General features: G+C 39.7%; 1 protein-coding gene across 9 annotated transcripts in view; it reads right to left on the reverse strand.

Annotated features, from left to right (window-relative positions):
- The window catches only part of ELAVL4 (ELAV like RNA binding protein 4), an 80,740-nt gene that overhangs the window by 38,645 nt on the left and 26,977 nt on the right, over positions 1–15,118 (reverse strand). For all 9 annotated transcript variants that reach the window (XM_085067635.1, XM_085067632.1, XM_085067631.1 and 6 more), the window contains exon 2: positions 3,522–3,762. In XM_085067635.1, the coding sequence (XP_084923761.1) occupies positions 3,522–3,762 (241 nt within the window). The remainder of the gene's footprint in view (positions 1–3,521; positions 3,763–15,118) is intronic.

The following is a 15,118-nucleotide window of genomic DNA, read 5'->3' on the forward strand; positions in this document are numbered from 1 at the left end:
TGCTGTAGCTATGAAATGGTACAGCAGGGACCAGTTTCACTGTTAATTTAAAATGCTAGAATTAATTAGGTAGTGTAAATGAAAAATTTAATAAGCACACTTTACAACCACAAGTTCTGCTTTTATTAAACACCCCTGCCAAATGAAGGCAACTATCTTCAGTCTGTTTTTTCTTGTCTCATTCCCTTCAAATCTCTGCAGTGAAAAAAACCCAAACCATTTTTGCTATTGCAACCCCTCCCCCATAATTAAAATGTATGCCTGACTTCCATCTCCTCTCTCAAGTCATTAGCATCTTTAAAAAATGCTACTGTATATCCTGCCTGTTCTGAGAAGCTACCAAACAAAACCCAAGTTTACGATTTTGGTTTTGAATACCAAATTAAAGGCTGTCTTAGAAGCTGTCATTCCTATTCAACTCAGTGCGGTGTACTACCAAATTAGCATAGTTTTTTAGTAAAGGAATATGCTTGTTTAAACATGTGCCTTTCCAAAGCGAGGGGGCAACATCACAAACCAATTTTATTAAAAAACTCCTACTACTGTTCTAAGACTGTAAAAAAGACTTGAAGCAGATGACTATTCCTGACATACATTGTTTAACCTATTTTAAAATTAATAAAGGAGTTCAGGTCATGAATTTTATTGGAGAGATGCAGTATGTTTAAACAGACTTTCTTTACCTTTTAACTCCTTGAAAAAAACATTTCAGAAGACTCTATATTGTTAAAAGAAAAAACCAAACCCAAAAAACCATTGCAGCTCCTTGACAGGGGAAATAGAATCTTTTACATGAACCAATTCAATGCTACCTAGCTTCAGATGTACCTTTGAGATTTTCTACTATGGTTTTGCCAGGATAACTATTTAATCATGATTTGGTTTATGATCTTTTCTATTTCTCTTGAAGCAAGCTCTCTCTACAGCTTTTTATTCTTTTTTTTTATTTGCCTGATAATTCAGCCCAGCAAGAAAGAAGCAAACTTACAATATATGAAGACAAACCAGACTTTTAACAGAAAGAACAGCACGTTTGTTTAAAGGCATAACAAAACAGTATGCTTAGGTGGGATATTAAAACCACAATTTTCAACGGAAACAATGAAAAATCCCAAAGCAGACAAAACCTAAACTGTTTCATATCTTCACTGTTTCAGCAATAGCTTAGGAATTCACTGGTTTTTTTGTAATACAGCTTTCACTGTCAGAAAAAAATATCTATACTGATTTTTAATAAGGAAAAAAGCAAAGAATCCCTGAAAAGCCATTGATTCCTCTACCAGCCTACTGGCATACTTCCACCCCTCCCATCCCAAAAAATACCAATCCAGAGGCCTAATGAAGAACACACTTACACGATGATCCAGAAAGATGAGCTGGGTATGACCTCAGTGCATTTCCATTTTGTTACTCTCCATGTTCTAAGAAGCTTAAAAACATGAACTGCTTCTGGCAGAGGACTGCATTTGATTTACTAACTCTGAATTCTATGTGAGGAATGAACATGCATCCTCAAATTCAGCACTGTTGCACAATGCCTTGATAACAGGCCTGAAAACCTTGGCAGATGAAATTCTGTTTTCAAAAACAGCACAGATAATCTGGAGGACAATTTTGTTTTTTTGCAAATTCGGCTCTTTTATACTTGTATCACCACTTACAAAAATACGTAGGGGTGACGTCCTAAAGGCATTTGTCTAAGTTTTTTTAAAAGGGTGTTTCTTTAAAGTATTTTAGTGATCAAAGATTTATGCACTTTGTATGGCAAGAAAAAGCATAGGCAAAAAAACTACCCAAGAATATGTCAGAAGCTCATATAGAAAATTTCTCACATCTTTAAACAGAAAGACAAAAGCCTGGAGATGGAATGAAACAAAAAGAACACTGTTCCTAGCTGATGAAGTAATGGCTCTCTGTCCACAGACAACCCACCCCCTATGAAAACAACGTCGAATATCTAAAGTCTTGAAATTATATTGCAAAGACATCACTATGAATTTGAGGATAGGGTAAACAGTAAAAGCTCCTGAAACAAGATGAAAATTCAAGCTAGGCACCCTAGGCTCCTGTAGATGAGGGTTAGGCATTCACTTCTCTCTGAAATAAGTGAACTAACTTGCAGTTAGATTTTTCAGATTATTTTCAAACTAGAAGAAAAACAACAGTCCGTAGAAAAAAAAGCAAATAAAAGTCAATTCCAGTTTTCAATCTTCTTTTTAAAGCACCCGAAGCTGTGGCCAAATCAGAAGATTTATTGCAGTTGATACATCATGGTCAACGTGCTAAAGAAAGCTCTACTGGACTACACTTGTGAGGACTCAAGCTGCCCTGCAGCTACTGCCATTTGTTATGTGCCTTGTGCTCAACCAGAGCATTGCTGCGTGTCAGGAAGTAAACAAAAAAGAAGCATTGCATGTCGAAAAGCACTAAGCAGATATCACCCTAATGCTGCCAATACAATGGCTGCCAGGATGTGATGGAAGCAGGTATGAAGATTTGCATTTTAATTCCTCATCTTCCCATGGTGCCTCTTCCCACAGAGCACACACACAAGTTGCCAGGAGTGCCTCTGAGGGGAGCTGACTCCTTTTCTGGAATCCTTTCCCTCCCAAGGCTGCTGCTCTCTGTGCTAAACATAACACCACTGGTGATGCACTGAACAGCAGTGAAATTTCAGCTGCTCCCACCTACGGTGCGAGTAGACACACAACCTATAAAACTAACCTATAAAGCGAGCTATAAAAGCTGATTGTTCATCCCATCTTTGCACCAGTGGATTCCTGGCTGCGGCAGCAAGGATGTGGATTAGGCCAGGTGCATCTGCACCCATCTGCATCTCCTTTAGTGACAGTGCAGACACCTCTCTTCTCGATGAGGCAGCCTCTGTCTGGGAGGCTTTCACTCTGAAGGTATCTACCAACGGGTGCCATTTCATATGGAAAAGGATCACTGCAAACTAAAATGTTTTTGGGGACTAGAGTTAATTAACTAATATCTACAGATGTCTGAATGAAACCCAGAGCAGTGTGTCTCAATTCCAGCCCACTGCTGCTCCAGAACACCGTGGTCAATAAGCTGTGCTGGACATGCAGACCCTTAATGTGTTCTTAGACAAAAATGTAATGAAGGTCTGTGAAGCTCAAACAGCAGAGTCAGAATTAGGAACCATCAGTCGGCTCAAGCCATTTGGACAAGTCCATGTTAAATAAAAATGAGAATGACCAGGAAAGGAAAGCCACCATCTCAGCTCTCCTGCAGGAAGCTGCAGAGTGTGTTACACACATGTAAACTGGCAGTGTTCAGACTTCTCCCCCAGATGTGTAGAGGCTGAGAGATGAGAGGCTTCTCAGTGTTCTGGATCCAGCATGCAGCCCTGAAAACTAAAGGCTTGCCACTGAAGCTTCTCACTGCAGCTGCTGCATTCCCTGCATAAGCACTTGCAATAGAAGCACCAAGGCTCTGCTGGCCCCAAATACAAGATCACCCTAACACAGGCAAAATCCACAACACGAAACGCTTACCTGTGATTTTGTCTCTCACGAGCTTGCAGGACTCGATTTCACCAATGCTCCCGAAGAGACTCCTGAACTCTTCCTGGGTCATATTCTGGGGTAAATAGTTGACTATGAGGTTGGTTTTGCTGTCATCTGTAGCAGCCCCTGTCTGCATGGGGGAAGGGCAGTTTCTACTGTTGCTGGAGGGTCCATTGGTTGTATTGGAAGTAGGGCCATTCGACACCTGAGGCTCCATGGTGCTAATTATCTGCAGCAAAATAAGAGAAAGGACAAAAAAAGCCACCCTTAAGTTTCATAGATACAATAGCTATTTTTAAAGATACTCACAAACGAATGAGTAGGTAGCATTCGTGGCCAATTTAGATACTTCAACAAAAAAACCCGGCTTGATTCCTCTGTTATTGTTGCAAAGTAGGTCATGCTAGTCTTTGGCTGTGAGCATATACTAAGATGCAGTTAAAAAACCTTTTTTTGTTAATGCGAAGCTGATTTCTGCTTTCATCACGCAGCCATTTTCACAAATGTAAATTTAAACCACATAAATTTAATTATAATTTAAGGTAATAATCATAATTAAAATTATAGTTCCATTAAATCAGATGAAGTAAGTGTATGGCTCTATATGAAAAGGTAAAATATTTTACCTATTTAATAACTGTATCACAGAGTGCAATGACAACAACATTAACCAGGCACAGTCAATCTGCACCGTGTCGTCATTCAGCTTGCCTTCAATTAATAAACGTGGTGTCCCAAGACATACCATTTACTGGTTCCAGTGATGACCTATATTCTCCACCTATATTTTTCACTAACGAACTGACACCTCTTTAAATAATAAAGCCCTGGATTTGCAATCTTCAGAGATACAAAGGTCTTCAGATATTTATTGGAATCAAAAAGGTTTAATCAGAGAAAGGCTTATCAGGTACAGGTGAAGGCTGGAACTATAACGAGCACATCTATCTTGAAACACAAAACTCCAAATTTCACAGAAGAGACTCAGACCTTTCCAAAAAACAACAAATAAGAATCCAGCTTAGCAAAGTGCACTGCAGGACAGTAGCCCCATTGTCACCAGTGCCACCCATCACGTGAGCAAAGCTGCTTGCATGTTTATCTGCAGAACACAAGTTTTCATCCCAAAACTGAACAGGCAGACAAAGGAGACAGAAAATACTGGGCACTTCAAGCTTTTTCTATGTGATTCGCCTCTACTGTAGCTTCTAGCCTGTCTTCACTGTCAGCAGTGCTGACAGGGGACATCATCTTAGTCTCAAATCTGGATAAATTAAAGCAATGCAAATGGTGGCTTTTGCAGCCTGCTGTGAAGTTCGTGATGTGCAGCTCCACTGGTATCAAAGATCATCCCTGGGATAGGCTCAGCCTCCCTCCACCACAGAGTCAATGCTGCAAACTGCTGCCCCAGGCAGGAGATTCCACTGCCCAGGGACAGTGACAAACAGGGGAGAACAGAGGGCTAAGGCACCACAACACTCTGAACCTGGAATTCTTCTGATCCTGTAATTATTATAATTACTCGAGACTTAATTTGCTTTCTTTTTTAAATCCAGGGAGGTACATGTTGTGACAAATTAGGCCTGTAATTCAGGAGGATGGGGACACACACACCAAAAAAGGGTGTCTATTCTAAAATTAACTGCATGAGGGTGGCTCAGAGTCTAAATAGGTTATATTCTGGTCATGTCTTTTTTTTTTAATTGAAATGCTTCAGTGTTAGTTTAATGCCTCATTTAGGAAATAACGCTCTTTTTTATCAATGGAAATAAGTTTTGAATTACCATTATTTTTTATTATCAAGCCCAGGAATAGCTACTTGGTTTAACAGCTTTTAAATAAAAAGAAGCCTTGCCACATTGTGCTTAACAGAAATGCCTTAAAACCACACAGCAGAATCATTTTGAAAATAAACTGCACAAAAATAGTCACTTCTTGAAAGACATGGGCACATCCAAACCAGAATCCCCCTGCCAATTTTACCAGCCACGTGGCACCAAGTACTGCTGGCATCCTTGGCCAAGCTGTGCCAGCCCCACACACTCTTCCTTCAAGATTCCCCCTTCTACCCGATACCAGCCATACTTCCTTCCCTTCTCCAATCTAATTCCATCCATGTATTTACTCACACGTACTACTTAAACGCTTCAGATGCTGCTAAATCTGTTTAGCTCGGGATTCCAGCTGGAAGATCATCCTTTGATCTCCGCACCTCCGCGACCCCACGGCACACAGGGGCTCAGAGCTCTGCCAGCAGCTGCTGCAGGGTTGGGGTTTGCACCCCAAGGCAAAGGCGCTCCGGCTCAGCGCAGCCTGATCCTACAAGGCTGCATCCGCATCCACCCGACCGAAATTGGGGGAAAAAATCCCAGTTGTGACGCTAACACGCAGTCAGAGGATGAGTGAAGCAGCTGACATGGTTAACGGCAGCTTCCCCTGTGCCTTTACATCGCTGGAGCGGATTCTTCCCACCGTGAAACCCCACCAGACGAGCTGCAGCTTTTAGGGATTGATCCTGCCAGAACACCACACCACTGGTTTCAGTTTCGGCACAAGCAGGACTTCAGCACAGCACACCGAGCAAGGTACATCAGCTATTATTAGCAACAGACTCAAAAGCTATCTATAGTTCCCCGCGGTAGACAATAAGCCTGGATCCTTTAAAAATCTGTGAAAGAAAACAAAATTCCAAACTGGATGGTGTCCTACTTAGGCATTTTGCAAATGCTTTTTAGTTACATTTTCAGCATGCATACCTTCCCCACCAAGCAAAGGAACAGAATTCAACCCAAGACATTTAACGTGTTCAGAACATTAAGAGTAAGCTGCTCTGTAAAGATCTGTTCCTGAACAAGTACATTTCCTCATATACTTCAAAGTATCTTGGCATAAACTAATTTTGCACCAGGTGCCAGGTTTTCTTCCTAGTGACTCTCAACTCCAATTAGGTTTTCCTGATTTTTCAATAGGAGAAAGGAAAATGAACGCACTTATTTGCCCTTCAAATCACTGCCAAGTCATGGGTAACTGAAAATCAATTTTATATATATGATAATGGATGGAGAGAAGCATTAGAAGAATTACAATAATTTCTGATAAAGGATTTCAGATTTTTTTGTAACTGCATAATTTTAAGTCTCCATTTACAGAATGATTTCTGTGCAAAAGCAGTTATGCAGCAGAGCTTACATTCAAAGTTCTTACAGGCACAAAGGAATAATACATACTTTAGGTGTTCACACAGACTCTTGCAATGAGTAAACACTTCCATTATTAAAGGTAACAAAAAGGTAAGCCCTAGCTCTCCTTCCCAGACATTTGGTTCTGTCCCTGACATGCCTGAAGCTCAAACCCCGGGCAGAGCTCAGTGTGATGCACTGGGATGTTTGTCAAGGACTGTTTTTAATATTAAGTAGCTGTTGATGCCACATCAGCCAGCATATTACATAAGAAGAACATTATTTATTCAAATAGATTTCAACATGACAATCACAAAATGTTTTTTTTTCATCTATCCACAACACTAAAATTAAAATTTTTAATTCAATACCTGCATCACAACATGAATATTTTTAAAATCAATATTCCAGTTTCCAGGGCATACAGTTAACTTACTGTTGATTAATTACTGGTAAAAACTTTTTTAAATATAGGAAAGTACTGGGCTGCAATTCAATTCTATCAAAATATCAAAGAAGGCTCTAAGTCTGCCTAACTCATCAAGGGCTTATTTTGATATAGGCAAAACAAATGTTGAAAAATTCAACCATGACTTAACCCCAATGTTAATTTTTAAAAAACAAAACATACTGTTATCCCTGAAGATATATCTTAAACTTCTACAACCAAGCAAAATTAGCAATATCTCTGTGCTCTGAGCAACATCTCTTTTTGTAGACCTTTTCTGACCCAATTTAGGCAGCTACTACCGCTCCTGAAATATTACAGTGCAAATGTCATGTGTGATGACATTCACATGCTACTGGTATTAAAAAGCATTTTATTTTTTTTTTTCTTGGGGGGGCAATAACTTGCCAGACTCCCAATACTGAAATATGATACAAGGTAATGGCATCTTTGAAGAACAAACTGCAGTTACTGCTAACAGGCATTTGATCATTTAGCCACCAATAATTTGAATGCTCTAACACTGACAAATACGATGTATGATGGAATTTAATGCCCGTGATTTTGTAAGGTAAAGGCAGCCCATATTTCAAATTGTGCATGTATTTCATTACACTCCTGCTTTTAAAAAAGGATGATTTCTGGTGTACTACTTTTCTCACTGTGGCAATGTATCAGCAAAGCACAAGGTATTTTAGTTTGACAGATTTCACAAAGAAATGCTTTAGGGAAGACAACATAAGCTTTGCCAGTGTTTTGCAAAACACTGCTTACCAAAAGGCTTGGTATAAACCCCTCCCACAGAGTATCTGCCACAAATATTCATTAGAGCAACTCCTACATGACTAATGTTTCAGAAATACTTCCATCATATCTTCATTGTTTTTTCAATTAATTCAATTAATTTCAATTTATTCCTGCTAAATATCAGCTCCAACAATAATGCAAAAAATACCTGTATGTATAAACACAACTATTACAATTACAAACTATTACAAGCTGGAGTAACTGACACTAATCTTCACTTATTACAGTAAATGTGTGACATCCATCTACCATTACAAAGCACAGTTAATGAATCATTTGAACAACTACTCACAGACTAAGACAGCCTTATCTCCCTATTGCATGCATAAGCAATAGCCAATGGCTCAATAAATGTAAATATACATTTTTTATATTTACAAAATTTGTTCTCGGCAGTCTAAAAGAAGGTCTGCATGTTGAACTGAGGCTGCCACATATGTACACTGAAAGGAGCTTGTATTCAGCAAATAATCAGCAACCATTCCTGCTATCTGAATTATATATACACTCAACTGACCATATCCCACAATAAATAGGAACTGATTTGATATGTATAAAAAAAGTCAGAATTAAGAATCTTAAGAATAAGTGCTATTTACACGAACTAAAGAAAAGTGTTTTTAAACATAGCACAATCAATCTTTTCCTAAAATCAAATCTGAAAAAAATTCTAATCCCCAGAAAATTCATGCAGACATATCCATTTTGAGGACTCAGAAGTCAAAAAAGTTAGCTATGAATAATGAACTGTTCACAGCACCTAAATGCCAAGAAAAATGATCATGGCAAATTACACCTCATGAATTCATGAGGTCTAATTTTATATTATTTCTAAGTGTTCATTAATGAACAAACTCAGAACATTCGCCCATAAAAAAGAGTTTAGATAAATAATGCAAAGCTCTTACTTTATCTAAAAAAGCTCTTTAATTAGCATTGCAAGTTGTTTGCTTTTACAAGTGAAAACAAATGGTGCCATGGCAGAGGTCCCATAGCCATCTCGTGAAAAATGATGACAAAAGAAGAAACAAACAAAACCTCTCAAAGAAAATAAATGTAGATTCACAAAGGTTTTCCTCATACAATGAGAAACAGGCTTTTACTCCCAGCATATCTGCTCTTGTGAATGGAAGTCAGCACAGTACAAGTCTCTGTTCCCCTAGAACTTTTCCGCAGGTGAGAAAAACCCCATTTACAGGAGCTGCCTGACCAATCCATGCCCAGCCTTGCCATCTGCTGAGCCATAAATAGCCATGCCAAAGCCAGGAGGTTGGTCCATGGCTATGGAGAGGAACACACAAACACATCCAGCTCCCTCAGCCCTGCTCCAGCCACTGCACAGCCCCACCCCACTTCCAAACATACCCACTGCTCCTCACTATGGGGGTTTAGCAAATTTTTGCAGAATGAGGCCCTGGATCACAAAATGTTCAGGACACATCATGCCACCTTCCTATAGAAGTGTTAAAGGAAAAGAACATGAAGTGATTTTAAGCCTTCCTTGGTTCAAAACCACACTGCAGCCAGAGCAAGAAGCAAGTGCACCTGAACCTCACGCAGGTCTCACGTGGGATTCTTTCTAAAGTGACCTCAGGAGAGGCACACGATGCTCTGTGTGCAGCTCCAGTACCGATTCTCTTAACTGTAACACAACTGTCACATTTCAATGTCAATTACATTTTTATTAAAGCTTATGTACTGCTCAACTAGACTTTGCTATTATTTACCTAATAAATACATCATGAACATGAAATAATGGAGGAAAACGAAGCTTTTTAGTATATCTGCCTGGAGGCAAATCCAATACCCCAGAAACAAATCATTATCTAACCCTCCCTATTTTGACATGTTCCCCACTCATATGCACTTGTACATGCTACATCTTTACCTTCCTTGGAGTAGAAGTTATATTTAATATTTTAAATAGAGATATAGCTGAAAGTCTCAGCTCAGAAAATCAGCAATCTCTGGCTCTCATGGCACAGATACAGTCATCTTACTAGCTCTCAGAGTGTGCTGCACTCAGGTTGAAATGGCGTTCAAACATTTTCAGCAAATTCACATTTATGGGTGCCACAATAATTGTACAGAGCACACAAATGATCCAAATGGAGAAGACAACAAATGCATTCATTTTAAGATGCAAGCCTCAGTTCAAATAAAGGAGAAAATTTTCTTTAATAGCTAGATTTATCCTGAACCAGTCCATTACAGGCTTTTGCATAAATATGCTAAAACAAAATATTCTGTCCCCAGTCTGCAGTGAAGTGAATGCAAAGTTTATTGGCAATATTTCTTGTTATCACAGCAGTGCCTGAAGGACATAACTCATAGCAGCACCAAGTTGTGCTGCACAAGTGGGCAGTAAGGTAGGACTGCTGCTCTACCAACACAGTGACAAAAAGCAGAATGGCAAAACCTGTTTTTATTTGAGGTTTTGCAGAAGTGAAAAAAAAAAAAAATCAAACCAGATGAAAGAATCTCAGCAAACTGCTGAGGTTACACAGTAAGCTGTGACAGTTCCATAACATACCACCCTACCCTCAAACCTGGCCCAGGGATCAGGTACAACTCCTAACAACTTTATCAAAAGGAAAACCAGTATAGTGATACACCAAACTGCTTTTTTTTTTTTTTTTGAGAGTTTCAGATAAATGTCTTCTGTTCCCATGAAGTATGAAGTCTTGCATTTGATTTTAAGGACAAAAGGGAATGAGTAGGGGAAAAGAAGGACACCAAAATAAGTCAGAACTATTTCAACATCAATAACTACTAGTTAAGCATTAGAGGAAACACTCTTGGAACTACACATCCAATATCTACACAGAAGGTAGGAACAAAGGCACTGTATCACACACTTTGCATAATCTTACTCTTTCTGCAGGTACTCTGGGGTAAGGAATTGGAGGAGGAGAACTACAATTATCATTCATACAGCTCAGCACTGCACAAAGCTCAGAGGAAATACAAGACAGGGGAGCAGATGCATAGAGAAGCACTCCATGCAGAGCAGTTTCTGGGAAGTGTGGCACATTTCTAAGGACAACAATGTTTGTCCAGAAGCAGAATATAGTTACAGTTCTATTTCATGTATTATCTCAACTCACAAAATTTCAGGTTATTTTTGAAATTCTACTGAGCTTTACTTTCAACTGCTGTTTCCAGCTTCTTTGTCTCTTGCAAAGCCTATGGAGAAACTAGGCCTGTTGGGAATCTCAGATGTTTGGCTCTATTCTTCAGTGTTCTCCCAGTATCTTATCAAAGTCTACAGCAACAGCATTTGGGAAACAGTGAGGGGAAAAAACTGGTGTAAGAGGTGATGGGCACAGAAGTTTCCTTCTGTCCCTGGATCAGGGTTGTCTTTTTCATTAAAACAAACTGACTTTTGGAATGACAGCCAGTTATCCCCGTCTTTCTTTAGAAGGGTTTTACCCAAATTTGCTTATAATTTCTACCATTAAACACTACTTACACATGAAGAAATGGGAGAAACACAGCCTTGATTTCACAGCACTCAAACAGCACTCTGGAACACAGCTTTGGAGAACGCCATCACCGAAAACAGCAGGAGAGGAACATGGATGGGTTATCCAAACTGTACAAGTTAAAAACCACTTATGTCCCACAGGTCACAGGCTGCAACAAAGGGTGGTGGCAGGGAGGTGTCCTACTTCTGTCCTGGGACACAGCCATCAATGGCTCCTGCCCACCCGCGTCTCTGGGGGTCACCAGCCGCCTCTGCTCAAAGATCTGCACTATTTTTGAACTCAAAGGCAACATGGTCAGGCTTTCAGTTCCGAAGGAACATCTATTTCTTCTTCAATCACACTTCTACTTCTGCCAAATTCATACCAGGCAACCCTGCGCCTGAAATCTTACAAGGGCTTTATTTTAGTTATTTCATCGTTCCAGATTGCTTCTTATTCCCTCCTGCCTTTTCACTGAGGCTACTACTTGCTCTCTCAAGATGAATACAAAGGCAAAAGGAGTCCAAAAAACCCCAAATCTCAGCAAAAAGATCTTTGATTGACACTCCAAGCCAAGATTTGATGAAAACATCCTCTTTCTCTGTGGACTGCAATTTATTAGACAGATACCACAAAGGCTAGAGATCTCCCAGTGACTGCACTGTCCCTCTTGAAAAAGGAGACTGCGACTAACACAAACCATATTTAAAATCTGTGTTAACAGGGTGATAAAAGATATGCCACCAAAACCATTAAGTACATAAGGAAAACCCTGAAAGACTGAAGAGGGTCTCTCAAAAGCCCACATACTAGACAATAAGAGCACGGTGAAGATCAACATCTAAGAGATTCTCAATGTAAAGGACATGCAGCCTAAAAATACACTGAAATGAAAGCAAAGGAAATTGAGAGTCTTTTTATATTTCTGGTTACTTTCTGAATTTTATTTTTAGCTCAATTTTGTTTCCTAATCACTACTTACTTGTTTGGCTTACTGACTCTATTACTGAGTTATATATTGCTAATCTGTAACTGAATTCTATTACTGACTTGGGAATATGCATGTAGCACTGTGTATTGACGCACAGATTCCCACGGGGACGTACATGTTCATGTAAGAAGCAGACAGCTGCAAGTCTTCAGCTGCTGTAGACCTGTCACAATTCCACTTTATGTTTTTTTCCCTTTAAGAAAATAATCTAGCATCATTTGCAACGCAGGAGTTTAGACAGTGAAACCTGTGTTATGAGCCATACTGAAACCTAAAAACATGTACTTACCAGAAGGCAAAGCAAAGCAAGGACAGCGCGGGCTCTCCCTGAAGCCTAGGAACATCCAACCCCCCACTGCTGTTATTTCTACTGAAGTTCTAGAAACAAAAAGCTACAATTTTTAGAGGCCCTTAAGCGATTTAAGATTCATTAATGCTCACTGCAATAGGATTTCAGCTCCTAAGATATAAGCACTTCTGAAAATGTTGCCCATGTATTTTTCATGCAAAGACAGGCTTGTATTAGGCAGGAATGGATGGCTTAGCAAAACACACGCCCCAACCAAGATGTTTTAAGGCTCTGTCCTCAACAGGACCTTAATGAAGACACACTGGTAAATGCAATTAGGAAACACTAATCAACATGTGTACATCTCGACTGCTGGCAACAGCATCTCTATGGATACTGCTGCTCGCAGGTCTGAACGAGATACACCCCAAAATAGAAACTATGATGTTCAGCTAAGTCCTGTCTCCATCATTAGAAATGTTTGCCTGCTGCAAGCTAACAGTATTTCTCTTAAAACTTAACTGGATTAGTAAGAATAAAAAAATTGCATCTTTGTCACAATTCACGTGGTTAGTCTACAGCTCTGTACCACACTAATGTTGGTTATGGAAATAACCTTCTCATGAAATATAGGCATTCTTACTTCTGTAACATACCTATGGCAGACAAAGTTGCAATGAACTACTGAAAATAATATTGCCACCACAATCTTAAAGATAATGAGCAGGTAACAAATTGCAAATTTGAGAAATCTCCGGGGACAAAATAATCAGAAGTTACCTTTGAGTAACAAGAGGCAGCTGTTTACTCTCACAAAAAGGTAGTTCTCACAAAAGAACTACCTACAAAATGGCTTAAATGAGTGTAAGTTTTAAAGTACTGCATGGGATAAATATCTCAGTAATGCTTGAATTCGAACAATCTCATGCCTGAAAGCATCTCTGCTAAGCTCAAAGACCCATTATTATATTATTCATCAATAAAGGACAAAGTGTCAAGCACACAGCTGTCACAGGTCAGGCTAACAGATCCTAATGGCTTATTCTAGACCAACTATTCATCTCTGTACTACAGAAGAGAAGCACGCCACAGGCCAAACCAAACACCTTCCTCAATAAAGGTAAATAAACACACCCTGAACAGCAAGAAATTAAAAATGTACCAAAATGCCTCTTAAAAAGGTGAGACCCCATGGATAACAAACCGCTGGTTAAAACACAGTTCTGCTCAATCACCCAAGAGGAGCCCTGCAAGCTCAGGCCCTGTTCAGGTACAGGAGTTTGGGCACAGGGAGGTACCCAGACCACCCCAGCTCTCCTGACCCCAAACCCACACATTACATTTCACTTAGATATCAAAAGGCAATGGGAAATACAACAGCCACTATTACACTAGCAGGAAGAAATGTTCCAACAGCCTAAACACACATGAACTGCTTACTTGAATATTAAAAAAGACAAACCAACTGAGTTACTGTCCTCTATTAGCTACGCTTTCCTTACAACGCACAGCAGCCACAGGCAGCCACCTTAAACCTGGAGCTGGATGCACTTCCATTCCACCTCAACTAAGTTGGTGACAAAAGTGACACTGTCATTACTAAAACTCCTACGACATCACCTAAGCACCCCAGCCACGGAGGCACTCAAGCCCAAGTGTCGTGGTCCAGCCTGGTGCTGAAATGCTGGAGGAGAACGTGGCTCCTCCAGCGGCTGCAGTGGCTCTGTACAGCTGCAAAGCTCCTCCATCACCACAAATCGTGTTCACTTTTGCACTTAGCAAAGATTAACGATGGAAATTAAACTCAATTTCTATCCGAGCATTTACATTTGCAAGCACTTCTTTCAGTAGTTGGGTGATGACAAGCACAGACAATAAAAAAAGGATTCTAAAAATATACTACTCTTTTCCCCTGGATTAGTGTGTCTACAGTTAAATATAAACTGTGCTCTATAAATTATCAAACACAATGTCAAATTCTGAAGTGCTCTCCGGAATCTCTCACAGAGCACACGAAATACAGAATGATAATTTTGTCCTGGCCCAGTTAGTCTAAAGAACAATATGCTACTGTGCTGGATCATGGAGTTAGTTCCTATCAATGGCCACACTAAAAATGGCCACAGCCACCACTGTAGCTGCACACTGAATTTTTCAGGACCCTCTGCATCAAGTGAAGAGTTTAATTCCCTGAACAGCTGCTCTCACAGGAAGGGAATCGACAGCAACATTGTCACAGTATAGCTGGCACAGGCATATTAGGAAGAATTTCCAGCATTCATGCTTTCTGCTAAAAATCAACTTCCCCCTACTCATCTACTGCCAGTAACTTCATTTGGAACAAAGATATATTAGAACTATTTTTATTTAAGAAGCATTTATTTACATACATTATTACTTCTAC

Source organism: Lichenostomus cassidix, chromosome 8 (assembly GCF_008360975.1).
Source record: "Lichenostomus cassidix isolate B80296 chromosome 8, HeHo_3.0, whole genome shotgun sequence".
Taxonomy (NCBI): Eukaryota; Metazoa; Chordata; class Aves; order Passeriformes; family Meliphagidae; genus Lichenostomus; species Lichenostomus cassidix.